The 22,859-nt window shown below is 34.4% G+C and overlaps 1 protein-coding gene across 1 annotated transcript in view; it reads right to left on the reverse strand.

Annotated features, from left to right (window-relative positions):
* The window catches only part of CPEB2 (cytoplasmic polyadenylation element binding protein 2), a 69,062-nt gene that overhangs the window by 3,774 nt on the left and 42,429 nt on the right, over window positions 1-22,859 (reverse strand). The window contains exons 8-13 of the mRNA XM_046655783.1: window positions 14,486-14,656; window positions 13,103-13,192; window positions 8,594-8,712; window positions 7,952-8,066; window positions 4,940-5,121; window positions 1-226 (exon numbers count right to left, since the gene is read on the reverse strand). The exon at window positions 1-226 is cut by the window's left edge and continues 3,774 nt beyond it. Of these exons, the coding sequence (XP_046511739.1) occupies window positions 1-226; window positions 4,940-5,121; window positions 7,952-8,066; window positions 8,594-8,712; window positions 13,103-13,192; window positions 14,486-14,656 (903 nt within the window). The remainder of the gene's footprint in view (window positions 227-4,939; window positions 5,122-7,951; window positions 8,067-8,593; window positions 8,713-13,102; window positions 13,193-14,485; window positions 14,657-22,859) is intronic.

A 22,859-nucleotide genomic window follows, 5' to 3' on the forward strand; every position in this document is an offset into this window, starting at 1 on the left:
AGTTCCAGCGGAAGTGGATCTGACGTGGGCGATCAGCACCTTCCTTTACCAATGGCTTATGGAACTCACGTCCTGCACGAGAGTGGATATTTGCCCAACAAAACTCACAGTAATACTGCAGGCAAGTGACATTGGCACAAAAAAAGGGAGCAAATTTTCCACCACAGCGTGCGCCCTGGCATTCATCACACATCTGGTCATCTAGCACATATGGCTTTACCTCCACCTACAAAAAGACAGAAAAAATGTCTCATTAAGCCTGCTTCAGAAATCATTTTAGTAATAATTTAAAATGTTCATAGGGTGTTCTAGAGAAAACGCCTAGCATTAAACGTTGAGAAAGTAGGCAGTTTCCCAGAGAAATGGCTTTACCATATAGTAGGTTAAAGAAAATGAAATCATTTTGTTCTTGCACTAATTATCTTTTCATATGATGTTTGATGTTCATAACTGACCACATGATTAAATGAACAGTTTGATAATTTTATTTTATTTTGATATGTTTTCTTCAGAGGACTCATAAACTGAGTGGTATTTACTATATTTTCCAAAGACAGAAAATACTTTTAAAAACTACACAAACCTAATTGATTTGCAAAACATTCCACCCTCACCTTTCATGAGGTAACATCTTTAAAACATCTGTGTGTTAGTATTTTCAGAGGTAGGGGTGACTGTGAGAGAAAAAGAGAAGGGCAAGGAAGACAAATGATTTTTACACCTTTTTTTCCCTCATTCCAATACCTCCCTTGAGATGGCATAACCCTAACAGCCACTGATTATGGCAGCACCTCTCTACTGCAGATAAGAGCCTATCCTGCTGTTAAATAATCAGTACAGGCAAACCAGAACTGTGGACAACCTTATTAAGGGCATGTGTAGACCTCTGTGAATTTATAAGACATAAAGTCACAGTCCCACTGTGAAGTCCTAACTCAGTAGAAGACCTCAGACTCAAGTTATCTCTGAATACTAAACCTCTTAACCTCAGTTTCCATATCTGCAAAATGAGAAGAATATTAGAACCTGCTTCACAGAATTGTGAGGATTAGATTATGCAAGTAAAAGCATTTAAGACAGTGCTTGGCATATGGTAAATACTCTGTAAATTACTGTTACCTACTATTAGCTGCGATAGCCTTGCTCTCTCACTTGTGATAACTTTATGAATGAAAGGTTACTACCTTTGTCTGAATAGTGCTGGGCAGCCTAAGCTCTCAGCCTTTCCCGAGGAAATGAGAGAAAATTGAGTGTTTAATGGGTTGGTTTGAGATAAAGTAGTGTTTGCCCAAGGTGAAAAATAATGACCCAACAATTTCTATTCTGAATGTATTCTATTGAAATACTTCATGTGTGCAGAAAATGAATATACAAGGATATTTTCTGCAGCATTATTTGTAACAACAACAAACTGGAAACAACCTAAAAGTTGATAAAAAGAACTATAAAACAAACATTTGCTAGGAAGGTAATGGAATTACATTGCTGTTTATATTGATATTTCATTGATTAGAGTTAGGATAAACATATTTTATGTATATTGGACATTTTTCTTTTCTGAATTATCTGTATCTTTTGCATATTTTTGTGCAGTTTTCTTTTTTAAAAATTAATTTATAAGTTCTCTTTGACCATTAAGGATTTTTAACCTTTTTTTCCATTGGCCATTGATTTTTAAAACCATCTTTGACACAAATTCTAAAATTTTTATGTTCAATCTTTATCTTTCAACTTTTTCCTTTATGGATTCCATCTTGATTGCCAGGCTGCTTTTTGATTCATTATCTTCATTATAACTATAATCAAGGAAGAACATTACTATGATCAAAGAATACATTGAAGTAGAATGAGAATGACTAGATTTTATTTTCCAGATGATAAAGCGTCCATTTGCTCAACACCTAGTACCCAGTACCTAGCAGAATCTCTGCACAAAGTAGAAACTCTATAAATATCTAAATAAATGTGGTACATTTACACACGCCTTCCAGATTTCTTTCTCATGGTTATTTCTTGCCTCTACCATATTTTAACCAAACTGAAGATAGTGTATATGCTGTTTACTTCATTTCCATAACACCTGATGAAATGTCAGGTGCTCAGGAATTACTTAAGGTAAAACTGTTGAATAAAATTTTAAAAATGCAGTGATTTCAATTACTTGTATTTTTATTTATTTAAAAATATTTTTAAAGATTGGCACCTGAGTTAACATCTGTTGCCAATCTTTTTTTTTTTTTTTTCCTCTTCTTCTTCTCCCCAAAACCCCCCAGTACATAGTTGTATATTCTAGTTGTAGGCCCTTCTGGTTGTGCTATGTGGGATGCTGCCTCAGCATGGCTTGACAAGCAGTGCCACAACCGTGCCCAGGATCTAAACCAGCAAAACCCTGGGCCACCAAAGCAAAGTGCACGAACTTAACCAGTCCCTGTATTTTTAAATTCTGGTTATTATTTTACAAAGCTAATCAGCTTAACTCAAAAGCATAGACTTCAAAGATGTAAACTGAATTTCAAGCTTATGATTTTAGAATGTAATCAAAATCTATTTCTGATTAATAATAATCTCTAACAATTGACTCTTGTATGTGTTAAAGGAAGTTTCATCAGATCTTCACCTATTCTTATTTTCTATTATGATGTCTTTCCCTTTTTCACTTCAGAGAATCTATCTGTAATACTTTGTCACCTGGATTCACAACTAACGAAATAATTAATTATTGTTAATTAATTATGAAACAAAATGAAACAAAACACAATTCACTTCAGTAACTACCAGAAGTTACAATGAATTGTATTACTCATGGAGTGACATACAAAAATGACAATGCATTACACATGTGTTTTGATTGTCCTTCCCAGCTCTCAGGGAGATGTGAACTAAACTTCCAAGTGTTCATGAACCTAAAAACAAGTCGAATAAACAATTTTAATACTCTCCAAATAAGTATCCTGTGTATCTCTGGGTTATCAGGTATAAATTTAAATTTAATCTGTTTTTATGGTTTAATAACTATATTCAAATTTAGAGACATGAAAGGTATAAATGTTAATGGTTTAATATTTTTTTATATAAGTAATACTAGAGACATAAAATATTTAGGGCTCAAATTATTTCAAATACAGTTCAAAATATACCTTAATAGCACATATCTTAAAAAATAAACTTTTTGCTAAGATATTTCAATGACTTTTAAAAAAAGTATGTGTTTCACAATTCACTTGCTCTGCATCTGAGTTGCTCTTTAAGAATCAATACTATACCCCAAATATTGGTCTTTCACTATCATTTTGGAAACAAAGAGGTATGAGTATGACACTGCAACAATTTTTTCCTTCTACTTCTGCATCTTAAACAACTACAATTAAATACACTGTAGAGAACTTCCTTTGTGACTGTATCGCCTTTCTGCAAAAGTAGAGGTTATTTCGACTAGATCAGTGGTCTAAAGCATGGATGCACATTAGAATTGCCCAGGGTCGAGGGGGAGGTTATAAACTCCTGCTGCCTCAGCTGCATCCCAGATCAATTACAGCAGAATCTCTGGGGTGGGACCCAGATGTTAAGATTTTTCTAAGTTCCCAGGTGACTTTAATGTGTAGCTGAGGTTGAAAACCACTGGATTAGAGGAATTCTAAGGTTCAAATCAGTTCAAAAAATTTTCCTATGCATGTCTAAATAAAAGCAGAGCCCTTCCCCTTAGGTCCTTTTTTTTTTTTTGTGCAATATTTTAAGTAACAACGCAAACAAAAAGTTACTCTGTGTATACGAACTGAACCTATGCTGTACTTTTTTCTAAATGGGATGGTTTGGTAATTAAATGGATGACTACTTTTAGAATCCATAGTCTAGTCAATTGGTGTTAGTTAACCAGCTCCCCTGCCCCCAGAATAGTCTTTTAATGTACAAACGTTAGAGAAGCCTTAGAGAAGCTTCAAGAAACTGTTACACTAGGAAAATAAGAACCCACTCAAGTTATATCTATTAACTTGGATATAAAAAAGTTAATTTACCTCATATTCTCAGTATATCTCCTCTGTACTATAAGTATAACCGTGATTATTTTAGAATATTACTTAGCTATATATAGGAACTATTCACAGATTTTAGTAGGAAATAGATTTATAAATGAACAATTGAGTTATGTTCACTCCTTTTCCCTATTGTAGATGGTAATCAGTACTAGAAACTATTCAATGGTGTGGCTTTCAGTTAACATTCATAGGACTTCCTAAAAGTTTTTATTGTGATGACCTAAACAATGCTGCCAAAGAATAAATGTTTTAAAGTTTAGGACAATTATTTTTTATATTTAGTTTATTTGTAGATTTTGTTTTTTTAATTATTTTTATATTTATTATTGTGCATATTTAGGGAAATATACACAATGTATTTTTATTTTAGATTTTATGATAAAGAAAAATAAATAACACTTAAATAGCACTTGCTCCGTGCCAAGCTGTGTTCTAAGTGCTTCTACATATTTGAATTCATTTAATCCTCAAAATAAGTATGAGAGAGATACTATTATTGTTTTCCATTTTATAAGTGAGGAAAAACAGGCATATAAAGGGTTACTTTGCTGAGGATTACAGAGCAAATGGTGGAAATGGGATCACAGGCAGTCTGGCTCCAGGGTACCAGCTCTTAAAACAAGCTCTGCCTCCATGGTTAGAAGGATATTAAGACCTTATTGAAGGATAAAAATACCTGACATGCTTTTAAAATGACATTTATATTTTGTATATTGTACCTGAAGTTTAAAATACATTCAAGAACTTTACGTTTCAGGAATATTTTGATAGAATATTCCTTAACTCTAAGAGTTAATGGAGTATAAAAATATAAACAATGTTTGAGTTATATTAGCTTACGGTAGTAAGCTTTGGATCAGCACCTTATTAGAGGATGTAAAGTGATATCTCAATATGCAACTTACGCGCTTATCAATATCACCATGCTGAAGCTGAACAAACCGAGCACTGATGGCAGCAATATAGCTCTGTTGATTGGAGAAAGCAACTCGACCAGCACCTTTTGGGTATTTTAGCTCAGGATCTGTATCAATTCCTGCATAACAAACTCCACCATATAGCCGGTCCATGATCATAGCAAGTTCCACTTCAAAAGGAAAAGAAGTTCACATCAAATGTGACAGCACACAGTAAATCAACAATTTTTAAGTGTTTTTTTAAAAAGTAAAAGTCAACAAGAAAAACAGTTCCACGCTCTTTTCTACATCCAATACTTCTACTTGTATACTAGATCCCAACTGCTCGCACTATGGAAGAATTACTTTGGCAATTCTCCTCTCTCCTTTCTGTACCATCAGTTTTTCCCTCTATATGGTATCGTTCCCAAGTATACTGTAATTTGTCCCATCTTTAAAAAAAAACTCTTAACCTTATTTCTCCCTCTCAGTGACTGCTTCATTTCTGTTCCCCTTTACAGCAAATAGCTAAAAACTTTTTCTTATACTCCCCAATCCTTCTCTTCCCATTCTTTGTTCAACCCTTTATCACTAGATTTTCACCCCATGACTCCACTTTAAATGCTCATGTCATGGTCACCTTCCCCACTGCCAAGGACAACGGTCAATCTACCTGTAAGCAGCACTAAACACAGTTAACTTCTTTGCTCTCCTTGAAATATTTTCTCCATCTGGCTTCCAGGATACATTATTCTACTAATTTTCCTCCTACTGCACTGTAATTCCTTCTTAGTCTGCCTTGCTAGTTCCTCCTCAACTCCTTAACTTTCAGTGTCAGAGTACGCTAAGTTTCGGTCCTTGGATTTCTCTCCACACTTGTGGCTTTGGTGACTTCATCCCAGGTCATGGCTTTAAAACCATTTATCTGTTTTCAGCTCTCAAATTCCTGTCTCTAGTCTGGGCCTCTCCCCTGGACTCCAGATTTATCTATGCAACTGTCTACTGGACAACTCATGTTGATACTTAACACACACTGCATCACTCAGTGTGTTCAAAATGGTATTCCTGACCCTCTGCCATCCCATTAAACCTGCTCCAATGAGTTTTTGCTGATTTAGTAAGCAGTGGAAAAGATGAAGTTGCCAAATCAAATCTTTGGCTTTATCCTTTCTATTTTTCTTCCCCCAGCCCATTGCACATGCAATCCTGTGAGCTTGATTTTTAAGACATATCTAGAATCCAATCTCCTCACCTCTATCACCAACATCCTGTTCCAAGCTATCATTATTTTTCATCTGGATTATGGCAATAGCTTTATCTCTTTGCTTCTGATCCGTCCCCTATCCTCCAGTTCATTTTCAAAACAGCAGCAAGCGTGATTCTCTTAAAAAATATATCAGGTACCAATGGCTTAACTGAAATTTCTACTTGGAGGCTCTGAATGGTGCCAAAAGCTTGCTTTCAAAATCAAGATCACAATCTTCCTTCCAACCTGCTTCTTCTCCAGAGTTCTTTATCTCAGTAAAAGGTACCACTATCTACCTTGTGGCTTAAGACTGAAAGCTGAGATTCAACCTTTGCATTTACCACATAAATATCTGTGACATCTATTCACTTGGCACTTTCACCACTACCACCACTAATCCAAGCCACCATTATCTGTCTCCTGGACTGCAAGAATAGGCTCCTAAATTGGTCTACCCATACCTACTCTCAACCCAGCTCCTCCTCCTCCCCCCTCAATCTTTCAAAAATGCAAATATGATCATCTCTCCTTTGCTTAAAAACTCTTCATTGGTTTCCTCTTGCTCTGAGGGTAAATATCAAATTAGTCTATTAGACTTGTAAGATCTGACTGTTATTTAATTTTTCAATGTCTTGTCTCTCTTGTCTCTCCCCTCACTTATACCCTAGTCAGCCACTCTGGGTTCTTTCAGTCCCTCCACAGCACTCTGCTTCCCTCCACCAAAGATCTTTGATATGCTATTCCATTGTCTGAAACACACTCCTCACAACCCTCCTACCATCTCAATCCTACTCCTTCTGTTCAATCTTTATATGTCAGCTCAAATACAAGTATCTTTAAAGTTTCAGACAACATCACATTCTCTTGCTATGTGCTCTTCTATTCCCGATAGTGTTTTTGTAGCAGTTATATTCTGTAAGTATTTACTTGTGTATAGCTGTTTAACATACATCTCCCATACTGGAAGAGGATGTTGTCAGTGATGGAAGACACTAACACACTTCACATGGTACACGGTATCATAAAACTTGCTATCACAGTGGGCATTTACATCTATAACTATGTTCCTATATGATATCTTCTACTAGATCTCTGGTTCCTGGTTATTGATGAATAGAAATTTGTCATTCACTTATCTGAAGTGCTATTTAAAAAAAATTCCCTATTTCTTCTTCAAATATCAGAATCAACCCACATAAAATAAACAGACTCAAAATTCTCATGTCTTACAGAGTTACAACTTAACAAGTTAGAAATATTTGAGTGGATTCTTCCTATAGAGTCTGCGTGGAGTTAGCTATTAATATTGATGGATGCGTGCCCAATTCTCCAGGTACTTGATGGTTTCAAGAACGGTTCTCTGAAGTTGTCTCAGAATTCTGCAATGAGCAACTACTGGAGCATGAGGAATCTGCCCCTCGCCTGCCCAATAGTGCCATGTACACAACAGCTACCAAATGTTTCTTGAATTAATTCATATTTAAATGATTTTTTTTTGAGGAAGATTCGCCCTGAGCTAACATCCGTCACCAACCCTCCTCTTTTTGCTGAGGAAGACTGGCCCCAAACTAACATCCGTGCCCATCTTCCTCTACTTTATATGTGGGATGCCTGCCACAGCATGGCTTGACAGGTGGTGCGTAGGTCTGCACCTGGGATCTGAACTGGGGAACCCCAGGCTGCCGAATTGGAACGTGCGAATTTAACTACTGTGCCACCAGGCTGGCCCCTAAATGATTTTTTTAAAGAGCAAAATTTGTTAACATGCTACTTACCAGCCCTTAATGGCCTAGGAACACCTCCAACAAAAATTGTTTTTCGAGGATCCAAAGGCTGAGAACCATCCATCACAAAATCACTATCACTTAAATTCCAAGGACGGATCTGAACCTAGGATGAAATGACATTAAAGTATTGAGTCTTATTCTCTTGACAGTTTATGCTGTTTTTTGCCAGTTAACAGTGGTCCAGCTATTGTTCAAAATTTGGGATAGTTGGATTTTGAAACAAATTGTTATAATTTTTTATCTAGGTATTATAAATTATCCAAATTTTTAAAAACTGAACTTTTTTTTTTTTTTTTTGAGGAAGACTGACCCTGAGCTAACATTTGTCACCAATCCTCCTCTTTTTGCTGAGGAAGACTGGCCCTGAGCTAACATCTGTGCCCATCTTCCTCTATTTTATGTGTGGAACACCTGCCACAGTATGGCTTGATAAGTGGTACATAGGTCTGTGCCTGGGATCTGAACTGGTGAATTCCGGGCTGCCAAAGCAGAGTGTGTGAACTTAACAGCTACACCACCAGGCAGGCCCCTAAAAACTGAACTCTTAACATGGTAGTTTAAAATTTTTTTTTTCCACTAATAAGCATTTCAAGACGGTTTTTTACTAAAGTTCAAGTAGTATTTACTTACTGGTTTGTCCTTGATGGTAGGGCTGGAAACACACAGATATAGTTTTCCATCTTCTTCAATACAAGCATCAATTAGTGCCTGAACTGAGCTTTCTTCTTGAAAGAGAAGGAATGCATAGCCTGTAATAACCATTAAAAATGAGGCAGTATGTCAAGATAAGTGATTTCACTCCAAATTTCAGTACTGTTTAGAAAATACATGCTTTTGAAAAAGAAAAAAATAACTATCAAGTAGAACTAGAACCACTATACTTTCTGCAGGAAAACACAATATCCTATGGAATACACACAAAAACAGATACTCAGTAAATTGTTTAGCTACTTTATATAGAGCACTTACTATGTGGTACTGTGCTAAGAGCTTTACATGAATTATTTCATTTGATTTTCAAAAAAAAAAGACTATGAAACATTGTTCCCACTTTACAGAAGAAAAAACTGAGGTATCAAGTGGTTAAATTACTTGCCCAAAGTCAGTCACGTAAGCAAGCAGTTGGTTGAGTAATTTCAAACCCAGGTCAGCCCCAAGGTCTCCCATGATACTGTCTCCTTAAAGAATTTGGCAGGGTTAACCAGTTGGGCATATCAGAAGCTGAGATTCCTACAAATGCCCTCAGGGTAAGACAAGTTCTAGAGCATACTTCTGGACAAGAGCACACTCGGAAAGGGCCAGGAATGTCCATAAGTAGAGGGAAAATTCCACAGTCAACCTGGTAATTTCCAAATGATACTAAGAAAACTACCTTAGGGAGGTTGGGATGAAATGGGTTCCTTCACAATGGTTCAGGACTTTTAAATCAAGTCTCAACTTGGAAGAGCAGCAGAACACTTTTTTCAGATAGTCTGGAGATTACGTTTGGACTTTGGATCCAAGCTCTCCCTTAGGTTTTTGTACCTCTGGGAAACATGCCCTTCCTCCTTTCATTGTGACAACCAATTGTCAATCTTTAATCAAAAATCATGTATCCAGCAGGCAGAATGACTTCATTATAAAAAGATGACATCAAAATTTACATTGCAAGTTTACTACTAAGTGACTATTCCCAGCAGATGATAACTATAAATGACTTCAAAATACCCCTTTTCCTTGACAAGATTTCTATGCAAACAACTAGAATACTATAACCTAATCCCAATATGAAGAAGTCATCACGCAGATCACACACATCTGTTCCATTATACAACAGGAAATGTGAAGTCATGTTTTACGTAGAACTCAAAAAACAAGGTTTATTGACAACAATGGCTTTTATCGCCACAAAGGTCTGATGTGACACAAAAGTACCTCATTCTAATAAAATTGCCAGAATGCATAAATAAGCCGTTAAACCAACCCACACAAATAGAAACTTGTGAAGCTATGATTATTCAAGATTAAAAAACACATCTTAGACCTTTTTACTTGCTAGAAACAATTTAAATATGCTTGAAAAAGAAATGAAGACTGATTTATTTAAGTGAAGACTTTAATTTTGATACAAGCTAAGGATCTGAAAGTTATAACTTTTGTAATAATTGAGAGGATATAAGACCAATGTACTAAAACGGTATTTTAAATTCAATATTTTTAATGTTAAAGTTGTGATATTAATATTTTCATATTGCTTAACTAATTTAAAAATACTACTTTAAACACAATATTTTTAATTGCTTAATTATTTTTGTGATTATTAGGAAAGAAATGTTTATATCACAAAAATTAATTAGGCAACATAGCAGGTAAATTATGATCTAGCTAAGGCAAGTCATTAATTATTAAAATACTGTGACCAAAAATATATCATCTAATAGTTCTTTAGAATTTATTAGAGCAAACTAATACTCACATAGGGTAAACCTCATTCACTGCAGAGGAAATATACGTACATGTGTGGTTCAGTATCCAAGGGCTCAAGTCACTGCCTTAATTACAAGGTAGCTTCACCAACTGGATGCTTCCATACTAGTGTTTTCCAAACCATGGAAAATGATGACTTGCAGAAATGACAAAAATGCTTGAAAGAATAAGGTTTGGAAACACTGGTGTTTGGCAATGGCTACAATTAACTATAATTGTACCAAAAAAACTATCATTTGCCAGTGCTAATTTTTTTGTTTTCGTTTTCAGTTTGAGAAAATAAACTAACAACCACCACAAAACCCACAAAGACAACAACAATGGCAATGACAGCAACTATTCTGTTTCATTAAATTTATGCCGACCCATCTTTCTAGGCTTAGGGTCCACCATCCCCTTATAGGAACAAAAGGCTCATGCAAAAATGTATATTGGTCTCCAAAGGAACCAATTCTAATTCCTTTTTAAAATTATATTTCAAGTCCTGCCTGGAACTCTGTTCAACTTCTTTTTATCTACCTAAATTGCACAGTACCTTTTAGATTTAGTTCAAAACTTCTCAGTGAAGCTTTTCCCACCTACTTCAGGTCAAAGTAATTTCTCTATCTAGTAGTATTTATAGTTGTTTATATTATCTATTAGGCAATTATCAATCCATGAATTACTGAGAATACAAAGACGAGTAAAGATACAGTCTTAGAGACTATTGGAAGAATCTGATATTAATTAAAAAAAGTCATATATTTGTAAAGTTGTAAAAACATAATACTGCAACTGTGACAAGTGCCATGAAAGAGGCAGCAGAGCTAGGAAAGCTGACAACAGGCTTTGACCTCATTAGGTGGGTCCTGAAAGTTTCCCTTAAGCAAATGATACTTGAGCTGAGATAAGTAGAGGATATATACATGAAAAGACAAAGGAAGAGCCTTCAGGTCAATGGAATACTATACACAAAAGCCCTGAGGCAAGAGAGAGCTAGGCCAGTTTTCAGAACCAGAAGGAGACAAGAAGCAATAGTGGAAGAAGAAACAAGGGATATGGGGGAGTGGAGGGGGTCAAATGCGTTTTTGCCTTTACCCTAACAGTAAGAGAACCACTGAAGGATTTTATGTAAGGCGCAAGGAGAAGCACCATCAGATGAGCTTTCAGAGAGATTACTCTAGCTGTACTCTGGGAGAAAAACTGGAGAGAGCCAGAGATGGGGACAGACTAGTCACATGTCTGAAGTAGTCCAGGCAAGGGATGATGGTAACATAGGCAGGAACATTAGAAACTAAGAGGCATTTTTATTGAACACTCAATAAAATAAACTTTATAAATGGACAAAATAGTAAAACTGTAGACGATAGATTAAAACTAAGCTACTGAATGAACATCTATATTTTCTCTCTAAACTAAGGATTTGGCACCTCCAAGTCTAGTAAACTCCAAAATTGGCTGAAAAACTAGAGTACATGAAGAAAGGTCCATAGCTTTAATCAGATTCTGATAGAAGCCTGGGATCTAGAATCCCTACTCAAAAGATGTTCTTGATTCCATAAGTATAAGATCTAAAGTTATATTTTAAAAAATCACTGCATTATTCCATTTCTCTAAAAGATCTACATCAACTAGTAATAGAGGTTGTATAATTCTCAATGACAAAAAGTAGAGATTGTCCATATAATCCATCACCAGAAACCTTTAAAGTTTCTGTGTGCCAATAACTATTCTAACGTTTCCTTTCCCAGAGGCAAAATAAGATCATTTAACAGATCTATTGGAGTCTTTTTTCTAGGCTTGAAAATTCATCAGCCATGAGAATAAGTGTCTTTTCATTTCTAAAATTATATTTCAATGATGTTCAAAGTCTTAGTCTTTCAACACCCCCTTTCTTTTATCCACTTCCGAAAATCTGCCACTAGCAATCTGACTGATTGGATTCATGTTCAGTTCTCTCCCCTCACCTCCCCTGCTCACTGTGGGCAGGGGATACTTCCTCTCCCCACTGACAGTTGTTTTGCTTTGCTCAAATGAATGTGAGCATGATTTGTGATTCTCGTACTAACTACAGTGACCAGCCACAGGACCATCCTAGCAATAAGTTACTAACATAGCTAGCTGTCCTCTTCACATCTTATTTCTTTATGTGTTTGAGGGTTTTTTGACCAGTCACTTTCTCCTCTACCTAATCCACGAACAGAATAAATACTGCTCTGTTGTTATCTGCTATTATCTGGAACACTTATGTAAATCTTGCAATACTAAACTATTCATAGGTTTATATTTTATTCTCACTTTACATAGATCTTAATTTCACTGAATAGACAAAGACTTTTTTTATATGTCTGTACCCAAGTTACTTTGAATGATGCTTTAGACAGAGAAAATACTCAAACACTTGCTGATCTGAGTCTTTGAAATCATCATCAAATCATTACAGAGAACACATAGCAAGTCTCTTATGATTCCTGACTTGCTTAAAGTGAAACCGGAGTAGTTCCCAGGACCGTTTTGCCTCACTTGATACTTGCTACCAGCCTCTACAAATTCCTCTATTATTATCTTTATATTAGTTTTTATATAAAGATGTGATGATATTCAATTCTAAAAGAAAACAAAAAGTAACTGATATTGTCTCTCTTGCTGTCATATAACTGATTCCCTAGCAAATATTACAATAAAAACTCTTACCTTTTGGTGGAAAATAGGACTTGCTTTCTGCTTTATGAGGCCAATCTACTACCAAAGGCCCAAATCTTCTGAAGCTAGCAGTTATTTCATCTTAAGAAAGTACAATAATATGCATTAAGAATTAATTTTAATGATTCATTCTAAAAAAAATTTAAATATTTAAAAGTGCCAAATAGTCTAAGATAAACTAGAATATAAACACTGGAAACATGCCTAATAGCCTTATTAAAAGAATACATAAAAATAAATAGCTATTTTAGTCAAAATGAATTCATTTTTAAGCAGCACATTGGCCAGAATAATTAATTCAGTGTGAGTTTTAAATTTTTATGAAACACTGTATGGATAGTAATGGATTTATAGTATACCAAACCACAAATATCACCAGCTTGAAAACATGCAAATGTTATATCAAGTTAAATAAAGAGATTCATTATGGCTTGATAAGTAAAATCTTATAGGGAAAAAACTGGTCTGTTGAAACAAGATGTGAAAAGCTATAGTATTCATAAAATGTATTAAGATCTGACACTTAGTAGGTAGACACATGCCAGTAGCTTCACTGAAGCACATACAGATCAAGTCCAGTATGTTCTAGGCTATTTCATCACGTGGAAACCTGATTAATACTTAGAATAAGTTTGCGGATATTTGAATCATAACTGAAAAACTTTCCAAAATGTAGCAATATCTTATCTATTAGTTGTGAATGAGAGTGGCAGATTTCCCACATCCTCACAACCATTAGGTAGTTTCAGTATTTTTAATCTTTACCTTGAATTATTTTCCTTTTGTTATTTTTTACAGATGATCATTTTGACATATGCTTACTAGCCTTTGTATAACCTGAATTTCCTGTTTATGTTATGTTTCTATTACTCTTTGGGGTTTTATAGCCCCTTTCTTACCTGTTTCTAAAAGTGCATTTATTCTTAAAGAAATTCAACTTTTGACTGTTATGTATTGCAAGTAGAGTTTCCTGGCTGGTTACCTTTATTTCACTATGTGTGTGTGTGTGTGTGTTATGGTCATACGAAAGGCTTTAAGTTTTATATAGACATATAAAATAAAAAGTTTTGTATGTTTAAATATGTTCTACATTTAAAAATATAAATGGGATACGACCCAGGGTATAAAAATCTTCCTTACAAAAAATGTTCCCAGTAACAATGTGCATTTTAACACACAAAGTAAAGAAAAAAACTTTTTAAAAGTTATTTATTTGATTACCTATGTATTTAAACAGGCGACAGAATATTTAAACAGAGATGGATATCTGTTCTAACTGAAAATCTCTAGAGGTAAAAAATATCACACCCTTATTCACATTATATTTTAGGTTTTGTTTTTTGTTCTTTTTCAAAGCCCAAATCATCAGCTTACCTTCATCAATATCTGGAGGAAGACCACCAACAAAAACTTTTCGAGAGAAGCGTTCTATTCGCTCTCCATTTTGATGAGCTGAGTAACATGTGGGTGAATTTAAAACACTAACTTGATCATTATGACCATCATCCAGCAAGCCATCATCTATTGGGAAAAGGGAAGAACGACCTAAAATATAAGAAAAAATATAACTTAAACCTCAGATCTAAGAAAATGATTAATTAAACATAAGCATAAAAATAGCAATGACAAATTCAAAGGCTTAAAAAAATGAAGGTGACATAGGCATAAGAAGAGATTAAATTAAATTCAGATAGTAAACTAGGCTTTAATTACCTGGATTCAAGAGAGAAGTAGTCTGAAGAATGACTCAGAAATAAACAGCCATATGACAACAATTATACCACAAACAAACACTAGATTGCCTCAATTTTTTATGGAAAGTAGCAAGAATCTGATGTATGGGGATAGTTAGAATGAATGAGTAACAGGAGAAACCTTTTAGAAATTGGTGGCAGAAAGGAAATGGCACAGACTAAGGAGATAAGAGGACATAATAAAAAGCCACTTGCAGACTGCAGTCAGTAAGGATAAAGGTAACAATTAATACTTGCATATAAGATCGTAGATTAATTTATTACACATGTGCCAATTACATGAAAGGGTAGAAAGGGCTTCTGCACCATGTGCAAAAGCAGAAAAATGCATCCCCTTTAGGACTTTAGTCCTCATCTGAGCCACCCAAATGGGTGCACCCTTGTATAAGGCACACCCTGTACAATCCTCTGCAGTAATCCTGATGCTAGACTCTGTAGGGATCAAAAATATAAAACAACCTAATAAAATATAGTGCTCTGCTCTCAAGGAATATACATTTAGAAAAGATAAAAATCTATACATATAACTGTGGCACACACCCATAAGAAAGCTTCAAAGTGCTGCACAGGAACTGTGTTGGAGGAAGGGAGTAGTCTAGCTAATAAATGGATAATTTCTTAAATCCTCAAGTGAAATCAGATAGCATTTGTGGTAAAAAGGGAAAGGTAGTAGTACTTACAGAGGATATTAGAAAGGGTAGGATTTTTATAATTAGAAATACCTGTAAAACCATGGTTTTGAGTAAATTTTTTAAATGGAAGGAGAAACATAAGAGAAAGCTGGAAAAAATGAATTTATTTAAGAAATAGGGAGTAGTCAAGGTTAGCTGAAACATGTTGGAAACAAGGAGAATAAAAGCTAGAAAAGTGCTTTGAGGCTAGCCAGAATACTTAGCCTTGAATACTAGGCTAAAGGAGACATTTTATTTAAAAAGTGGTGAACAAAAAAACAACTGGATACAGGGATTCAAGCAAGATTATAACTTTTCTTGTGCTTTATCTTAGCAAATATGGTTAAGGTGGCTGGAAATGAGCAGATTGGAAGTTCTTCAAAAAATTCAGGAAGGATGGACAGTGGAGGTAACTGTAGCAGAAGAAAGTAGATGGCAAGCAAAGCAGAGAAAGAGAATGGAAAGGGAGAAGAAGGTTTTAGAATCTTTAACTGAATATAAGAACAACAAAGACCAGAAACTGCTATAAGCAAGGGAAATACATTTTAGCTATGCGAAGTTTCATATGCTGGGAGGCTATTCAGAAGTAAATGCATGGTAGGGCATTGCAAATGGAGTGGGGAAAGGAAGTAAGTCACATTTCCAAGAGCATAATTTAAAGTCAACTCCACAGAGGTGATAATTTAAGGTTCTTTGTGATATCACTAAAAACTCCAGAGAGAGATGGTGAGGACAGTTCTTTGGGAAACTTACAAGGAAGAAATGGAACATTCGAGGAGGTTAAGAAAAAAGTGGTAAGAAAAGAGGGAAGTAGAAATATTATTGTGACAGAGTGCCAAAGAAAAATAACGTAATAAAGGAAAAAAAAGAGCAATCAAGTAACAATGTAAGACGTTAAGATAATGATTTAAAAAAATGACAACTATGTTATGAAGACAGGCATCATCTTCGAAGGTAGGAGCTTTAAGTAAAGTTGGGTGGGAGTCACACTGCATACAGAGTTTTATAAAGTATGGACATTAAAGGAAGATGATTATTTAGAAGTTTATTAGAGAAGGAAAAAAAGAAAATAATAATCTAGAAAAGTTGTTTTCCTCTCAAGACGGAGTGAGGATTTTTTCTGGATGAAGACTCAATGCATATAATTTTTAACATGTGCTTTACTATATACAAGTAATAAATATTCAATATAAGATGTCATTAAATGTTATCTTGAAAAACGACACAATGATGAAAGTGATATAAACAAAGACAATCTGCAATGTGGTAATCTTCATAGAACTGGGGTTGGGGTGAGAAGGAGGGGGCTGCATGTCTGCCAATTATAGCTAGGTAGATGTTAGAAATAAGAATTGGAAGTTTATAAGACCAAAAATGGAGAAAGATTGTATTTGGTATAGGAAACAGTAATTATTCTACAGATTCAAATTCAATTTAAATAAGATGCTCTGAAAGATATTCATGTTCACCAACTAATTCTGTGAATATTAATTTAATGTTCCCAATCCTTTGCTATCAGAAATAAGGACCAATGAAAAACAAATGTCAAGATTCTTTGTGAGCAATGCAAAGAATCTCTTCAAAATGAAACTATTTTACTTAACAAAATGGCCCTCATCAAGAGCCATTAAAAATAATATTAATTGTAAATAACTGGTTCAATTTTCTAAGACTGGACTTTAAGTAAATAATTCTACATTTAAAAAGGAATAAGGCAGAGAAACAACATGCATACTAACTAGGTTTTGATGAAAAAAACAATTCCAAATTTTATATTTCAGATATGCCAATACATTGGAAACTATTTCACTGTAGAGTACCCTAACACATACAAATTTTGCAGTTCTATAAATACAATAAACAGTCTTTCTAATAGATTTTTATCTTGAGAAAAAATATAGATCATAAATACTGAGGGTTTAAATAGAAATACTGAATTCAGTGACAAAGGAAAATCACTATGTAATCAATGTCAGAAAGAGGTGACCCAAAAATGACTGAAACTTTTTATATTAACTTTAATATTGTAAGTATATTCATACTACCGCTACATTTTAGCAATTATTCTACATTATGAACTACAATAATGTTCTAACTATAATAAAATATCAGTTAGTAAAATAACTATAAAAATCTATAATCTATATGTCTAAAATCTATTAACCAAAGTTCAGCTGAACAAAGGACATAATGGAAAGGCTAAGAACATATCACACACTAGCCACACCAACAAGAATCTTCACTCCTGGACAATCATGACCACTTTCTTTCTAGAAGCCATAAAAGCTATAAATATTCATTTAAAAGAGGAGTTAACTGAGGATACAGCACCAACAAAAATATTACTTTTTACCTTGCCAATTATCCTTTCCTATAACCCAAATTAATGTGACTATGAAACAAGAACCACTAAATAATTATGTCTTTCATGTACAATTTACTTTAAACATGCTTTCTAAGAATGGTACACACATATATTTATGCGTGAAAATAACTGGCAATAAAGATAAAATTACATGTTTTAAGAGTAGAATTTGATTATAAAATGATTTAGACTAAAATATTAGCAACAGTTTTCAACCAAAATTAAATTACCTTTCTCCTTTTTTGCTCTGAAACTAGGATATATTTTCAGGTCCTTACACCTGAAAAGAATGAAACTGAATGATAATGAAAATACAACATCTGTGAGATGTAGCACAAGCTACATACTTAGAGGATAATGTATAGTTTTCAGTGCATATTAAAAAATAAGAAATGCGGGGGGGCTGGCCCCGTGGCCGAGTGGTTAAGTTCGCGCGCTCCGCTGCAGGTGGCCCAGTGTTTCGTTAGTTCGAATCCTGGGCGCGGACATGGCACTGCTCATCAGACCACGCTGAGGCAGCGTCCCACATGCCACAACTAGAAGAACCCACAACAAAGAATACACAACTATGTACCGGGGGGCTTTGGGGAGAAAAAGGAAAAAATAAAAATCTTAAAAAAAAAAAAAAAAAAAAAATAAGAAATGCGGGGCTGGCCCAGCGGCCAAGTTCACACGCTCCGCCTTGGTGGCCTGGGGTTTCGCCGGTTTGGATCCTGGGCTCGGACATGGCACTGCTCATCAGGCCACGTTGAGGCGGGGTCCCACATGCCACAACTAGAAGGATCCACAACTAAAATATACAACTATGTACTGGGGGTATTTGGGGAGAAAAAAAAAGATTGGCAACAGTTAGCTCAGGTGTCAATCTTTAAAAAAAAGAAATGCTTAAAATAAATAATCCTAGTTTCCGCCACAAAAAGAATAGCAAATTAAATACAAAGAAAGCAGGATGAAGGAATTAAGAAAACTAAAATCAATGACATAGAAAACAGAGACTAACATGAAAGAAAATTAATAAAGCCAAAAGTTGGCTCTTTGAAAACTTATAAAATCAATATACCACTAAGCAAAGTTGATCAAGTTCATCAAGAAGAAAAGAAAACTCAAATTACCAATACTAAGTACGAAAAAGGGGACATCAGTCAACACAGAACCTATGGACATTAAAAGGCCAAACTTGCTAACTGGTTTTGCAACCATGATACTAAAACTTGACAAGAACAGAAAACTATATACCAACATCCTTTATGAACATAGAGACCAAAATTCTAAAGAAAATATTGACAGATTGCATCCTGAAATGTATAAAAATTTAAAATACATCATGATTAAGTGGGGTTCACCCCAGAAATTGATTGATTGACATCTGAAAATCAATTACTGTAATTCACCACCTTAACAGAAGGAAATAGACATACTATGCAACCATTTACACAGATGTAGGAAATGCATCTAATAAAATTCAACAGCCATTCATGATAAGAACTCTCAGCAAACTAGGAATAGGTGGGAATTTCCTCAATCTGCTAAAGAGCATTAGAAACCCAGAGTTTACATCTTTAATGATAAATTATCAAATGCTTTCCCTCTGAAGTTTGAAGGATGTTCATTCTCACTATTTCTATCCAATATGGTACTAGAGGTAGAATAGTGCAGTAAGATGAGAAAAATAAAGTTTCAAATATTCACAAGGAAAAAAGTAAAACTGTCTTTATTTGCCAAGAACATGATTGTATATGGAAAATTCAAAAGAATCAAACTACTAGAAATAAGTCCATTTAGCTAGGGAACAAATGCAAAGTCAACTTACAAAAATCAAGTTATTTCTAAATGACAGTAATAAACAATTGGGAAAAATTAAAAATACTGCCATTCCTGTGTCATCAAAACTCATAAAATGGGGCCAGCCGGGTGGTGCAGTGGTTAAGTTCGCACGTTCTGCTTTGGCGGCCTGGGGTTCACTGGTTCGGATCCCAGGTGCAGACCTAAGCACTGCTTTTCAAGCCATGCTGTGGAAGGCGTCCCAAATATAAAGTAGAGTAAGATGGGCACGGATGTTAGCTCAGGGCCAGTCTTCCTCAGCAAAAAGAGGAAGGTTGGAGGTGGATGTTAGCTCAGGGCTAATCTTTCTCAAAAAAAAAGAGAAAGAAAAAGAAGAAACCTCATAAAATACCTAGGAATAAATTTCACAAAAGATATGCAAGACTTCTACACTGAAAATGACAAAAATCTGTTGACAAATTTTAAAAGACTGAAATAAATGGATAGAGAGAAGAAATCAACATGTGAAATGTAAATTCTCTTCCAATTATCTTATCTATTGATTTAATACGTCACTCAAAATCTCAGCAGATTTTGTCTTCTAGAAATTCACAAGCAAGTTCTGAAATTTATGGTAAATCAAAGGACTCAGAACAGTCAGAAAAAAATCAAGCAAAAGAACAAAGTTGGAAGATTTACACTACTAGATTTCAAGACTTACTAGTTAGCTACTAGGTTATTAAGACTTTAACGATGATGTTAAGATAGACAAATAGATAAATGGAACAAAACAGAGTTCAGAAACAGACCCACACATACACAGTCACTTGACGTTTTTCAAAAGTATCAATGCAGTTCAATGTGCAACGGAAGATTTTTTTTAACAAATCATGGTGGAGCAATGGATATCCAGTTGGAGTAGGGGAAAACAAGAACCTTGATCTCTATTCTCACACCATACACAAAAATAAATTCCAGAAGGGTCATAGACTTAAATGTGCAAGCTAAAACAACAAAGCTTCTCAAATTTCTTCATGATATTTAGGGATAGGCAATTATTTCTTAGAACCAAGACACTCTAATGATGAAATAAAACAACTGCTCTTCCACCAATATTAAATATTTTGCTGCTTATTGAAAGACAGTGAAATAATAAAGTGAAAAGACAAGCAACTACTAGAAATAGGACAAAATATATAAATAACTCCCATAAATGAAGACAGACAACCCAATTAAAAATGGACAAAAGACTTGTACTGGCACTTTACAAAAGAATCTAGTAGAATTGGTTCCAAGCATATAAAAATGTGCTTCAACATCATCCTTAGTATTAGAAAGATATAGATTAGAACCATATAAGATGCCATTTATATACCCGTCAGAATGGATAAAATTAAAAAGCCAACAATCTAAAGTCAGTCTCATACTCTGTTGGAGTATAAAACTGGTGATCTACTTGGTAGCTTCTAATAAAGTTAAACATACACTTACTCTATGAATCTGCAATTCCACTCTTAGTTACACAATCAAGAGAAATGAGTGCTTGTGCCCACGCACCCACACAAAAAAGAAAAAGGATACAAAAATGTTCATGATAGTTTTATTCATAACAGGTCCCAAACGGCAAACAACTCAAATGTCTATCAATAGGGAAATGAATAAACAAATTGTGGTATATTCATAAAATGACTCTACTCATCAATAAAAAAAGAAAGAAATAACTACTGACAGTAATTTCCCTTCTACATAATTTCTATACAAAGAAACAATCATCTTACAATTTCTCTTTAACTTGAAACAAAAATTTATAAATATCTAAAAGTAATTACTTTTAAAATTTTCAAATGTTTTCTTCTTTTAAAAGCAGAGCTGATATGGTTGTTCTTAAGGCTCTTACCACAAGAATTAGAACTGTTTTTTATTTCTCCAGATAAATAATCTTAAAGATGAGATTTCCATGCTGTTAAAATCAGCAACAAACTCTAAGGATATTAATTAGCAAGCCTTATAGTCAAGACAATTTTAAACTGGAATTAGAGTTGCACTGTTTGAAGTTGTAGGTTTCTTTTTTTTTTCTATTTTAGAAATTAGCACTTAATCTTGACACCAAACACATCATTTATATTCTCTAGCTATTGTTATGGAATAAACTCAACTCAAAATTCCTGACCATACTACACGGCAACAACGAAGAACTGTTACATAAAATTGCTACTTCAGTGATTCTAACTTAAAATGTATACACACGCACAATTGTTATGTATGTAATATGCATGTATACATATACACATAAATAGACATACATGCGTATAACACACATACAAATGAAAGGCAAATTAAAGATCTGTAATAGGAAAAGTTACAAATAGAAAATATGAGAATTAATATAATGCAATATGAGATTAGTTATAACCAAGATTAGAATGAGATTCTAACTAAGGGTTCTTTGAGATTTACAAAGACTGGGATAGTTTTAGACAGAAAGTGTAGAGGAGAAAAGAGAGGGAAAAGCTTGATTGGTAGAAGATATTTCGCTTGAGCAAAAGCACAGAAACATTCCAAAGCCTATATCAAGGTAGAATTTAGAAAACCAGAGATATTCTTAATTGTGTGCTCAAAAGCCCTACTTACAAATGCAAGTAAAATAGCTTATGCTAAGTTAGCCAACTAAAATGTACAATAAAATTGTACAGGTAAAATAGTAAAATAGTAGTTATGATAAAGATTAGAGATAGAGGAAGTAAGAAGAGATGAAAGAGCAAAAAAGAATCAACAAAGTTGCCCAATCATTGCCACTGAAAGAGTCTGAGATGGCTTCCACGTTGCCAGGGCTCTTTAAGAGGTCACCAAGATCCTTCTAACATGAAGGCAACATTATAGGATGCATGTTCCTATAAAAGAACTAAAAATATACCTTCTCTGAAAAGAGAAAATTGGCAAAGCTTTTGTAGTGAGGAACACAGTAACTACCACAAATATAAGCCTCATTTGTTATGGATAATCATGATTCAAATTACTTACAACAAAATATTTTAATAAAAAAAAGATTAGAGAATGCAGGGGACTTTTCCATATTCCTATAAAAAGTGTTGCTCTATACAATAATAAAAACTATATTATGAGCTTCCTAAACTGAAGACGGAGCTAAAGGCTAAATTAGGAATATATTGCTTGGGTGACAGATTGATGCTTATCCT

Source organism: Equus quagga, chromosome 3 (genome assembly GCF_021613505.1).
Source record: "Equus quagga isolate Etosha38 chromosome 3, UCLA_HA_Equagga_1.0, whole genome shotgun sequence".
In the NCBI taxonomy this organism is placed as follows: Eukaryota; Metazoa; Chordata; class Mammalia; order Perissodactyla; family Equidae; genus Equus; species Equus quagga.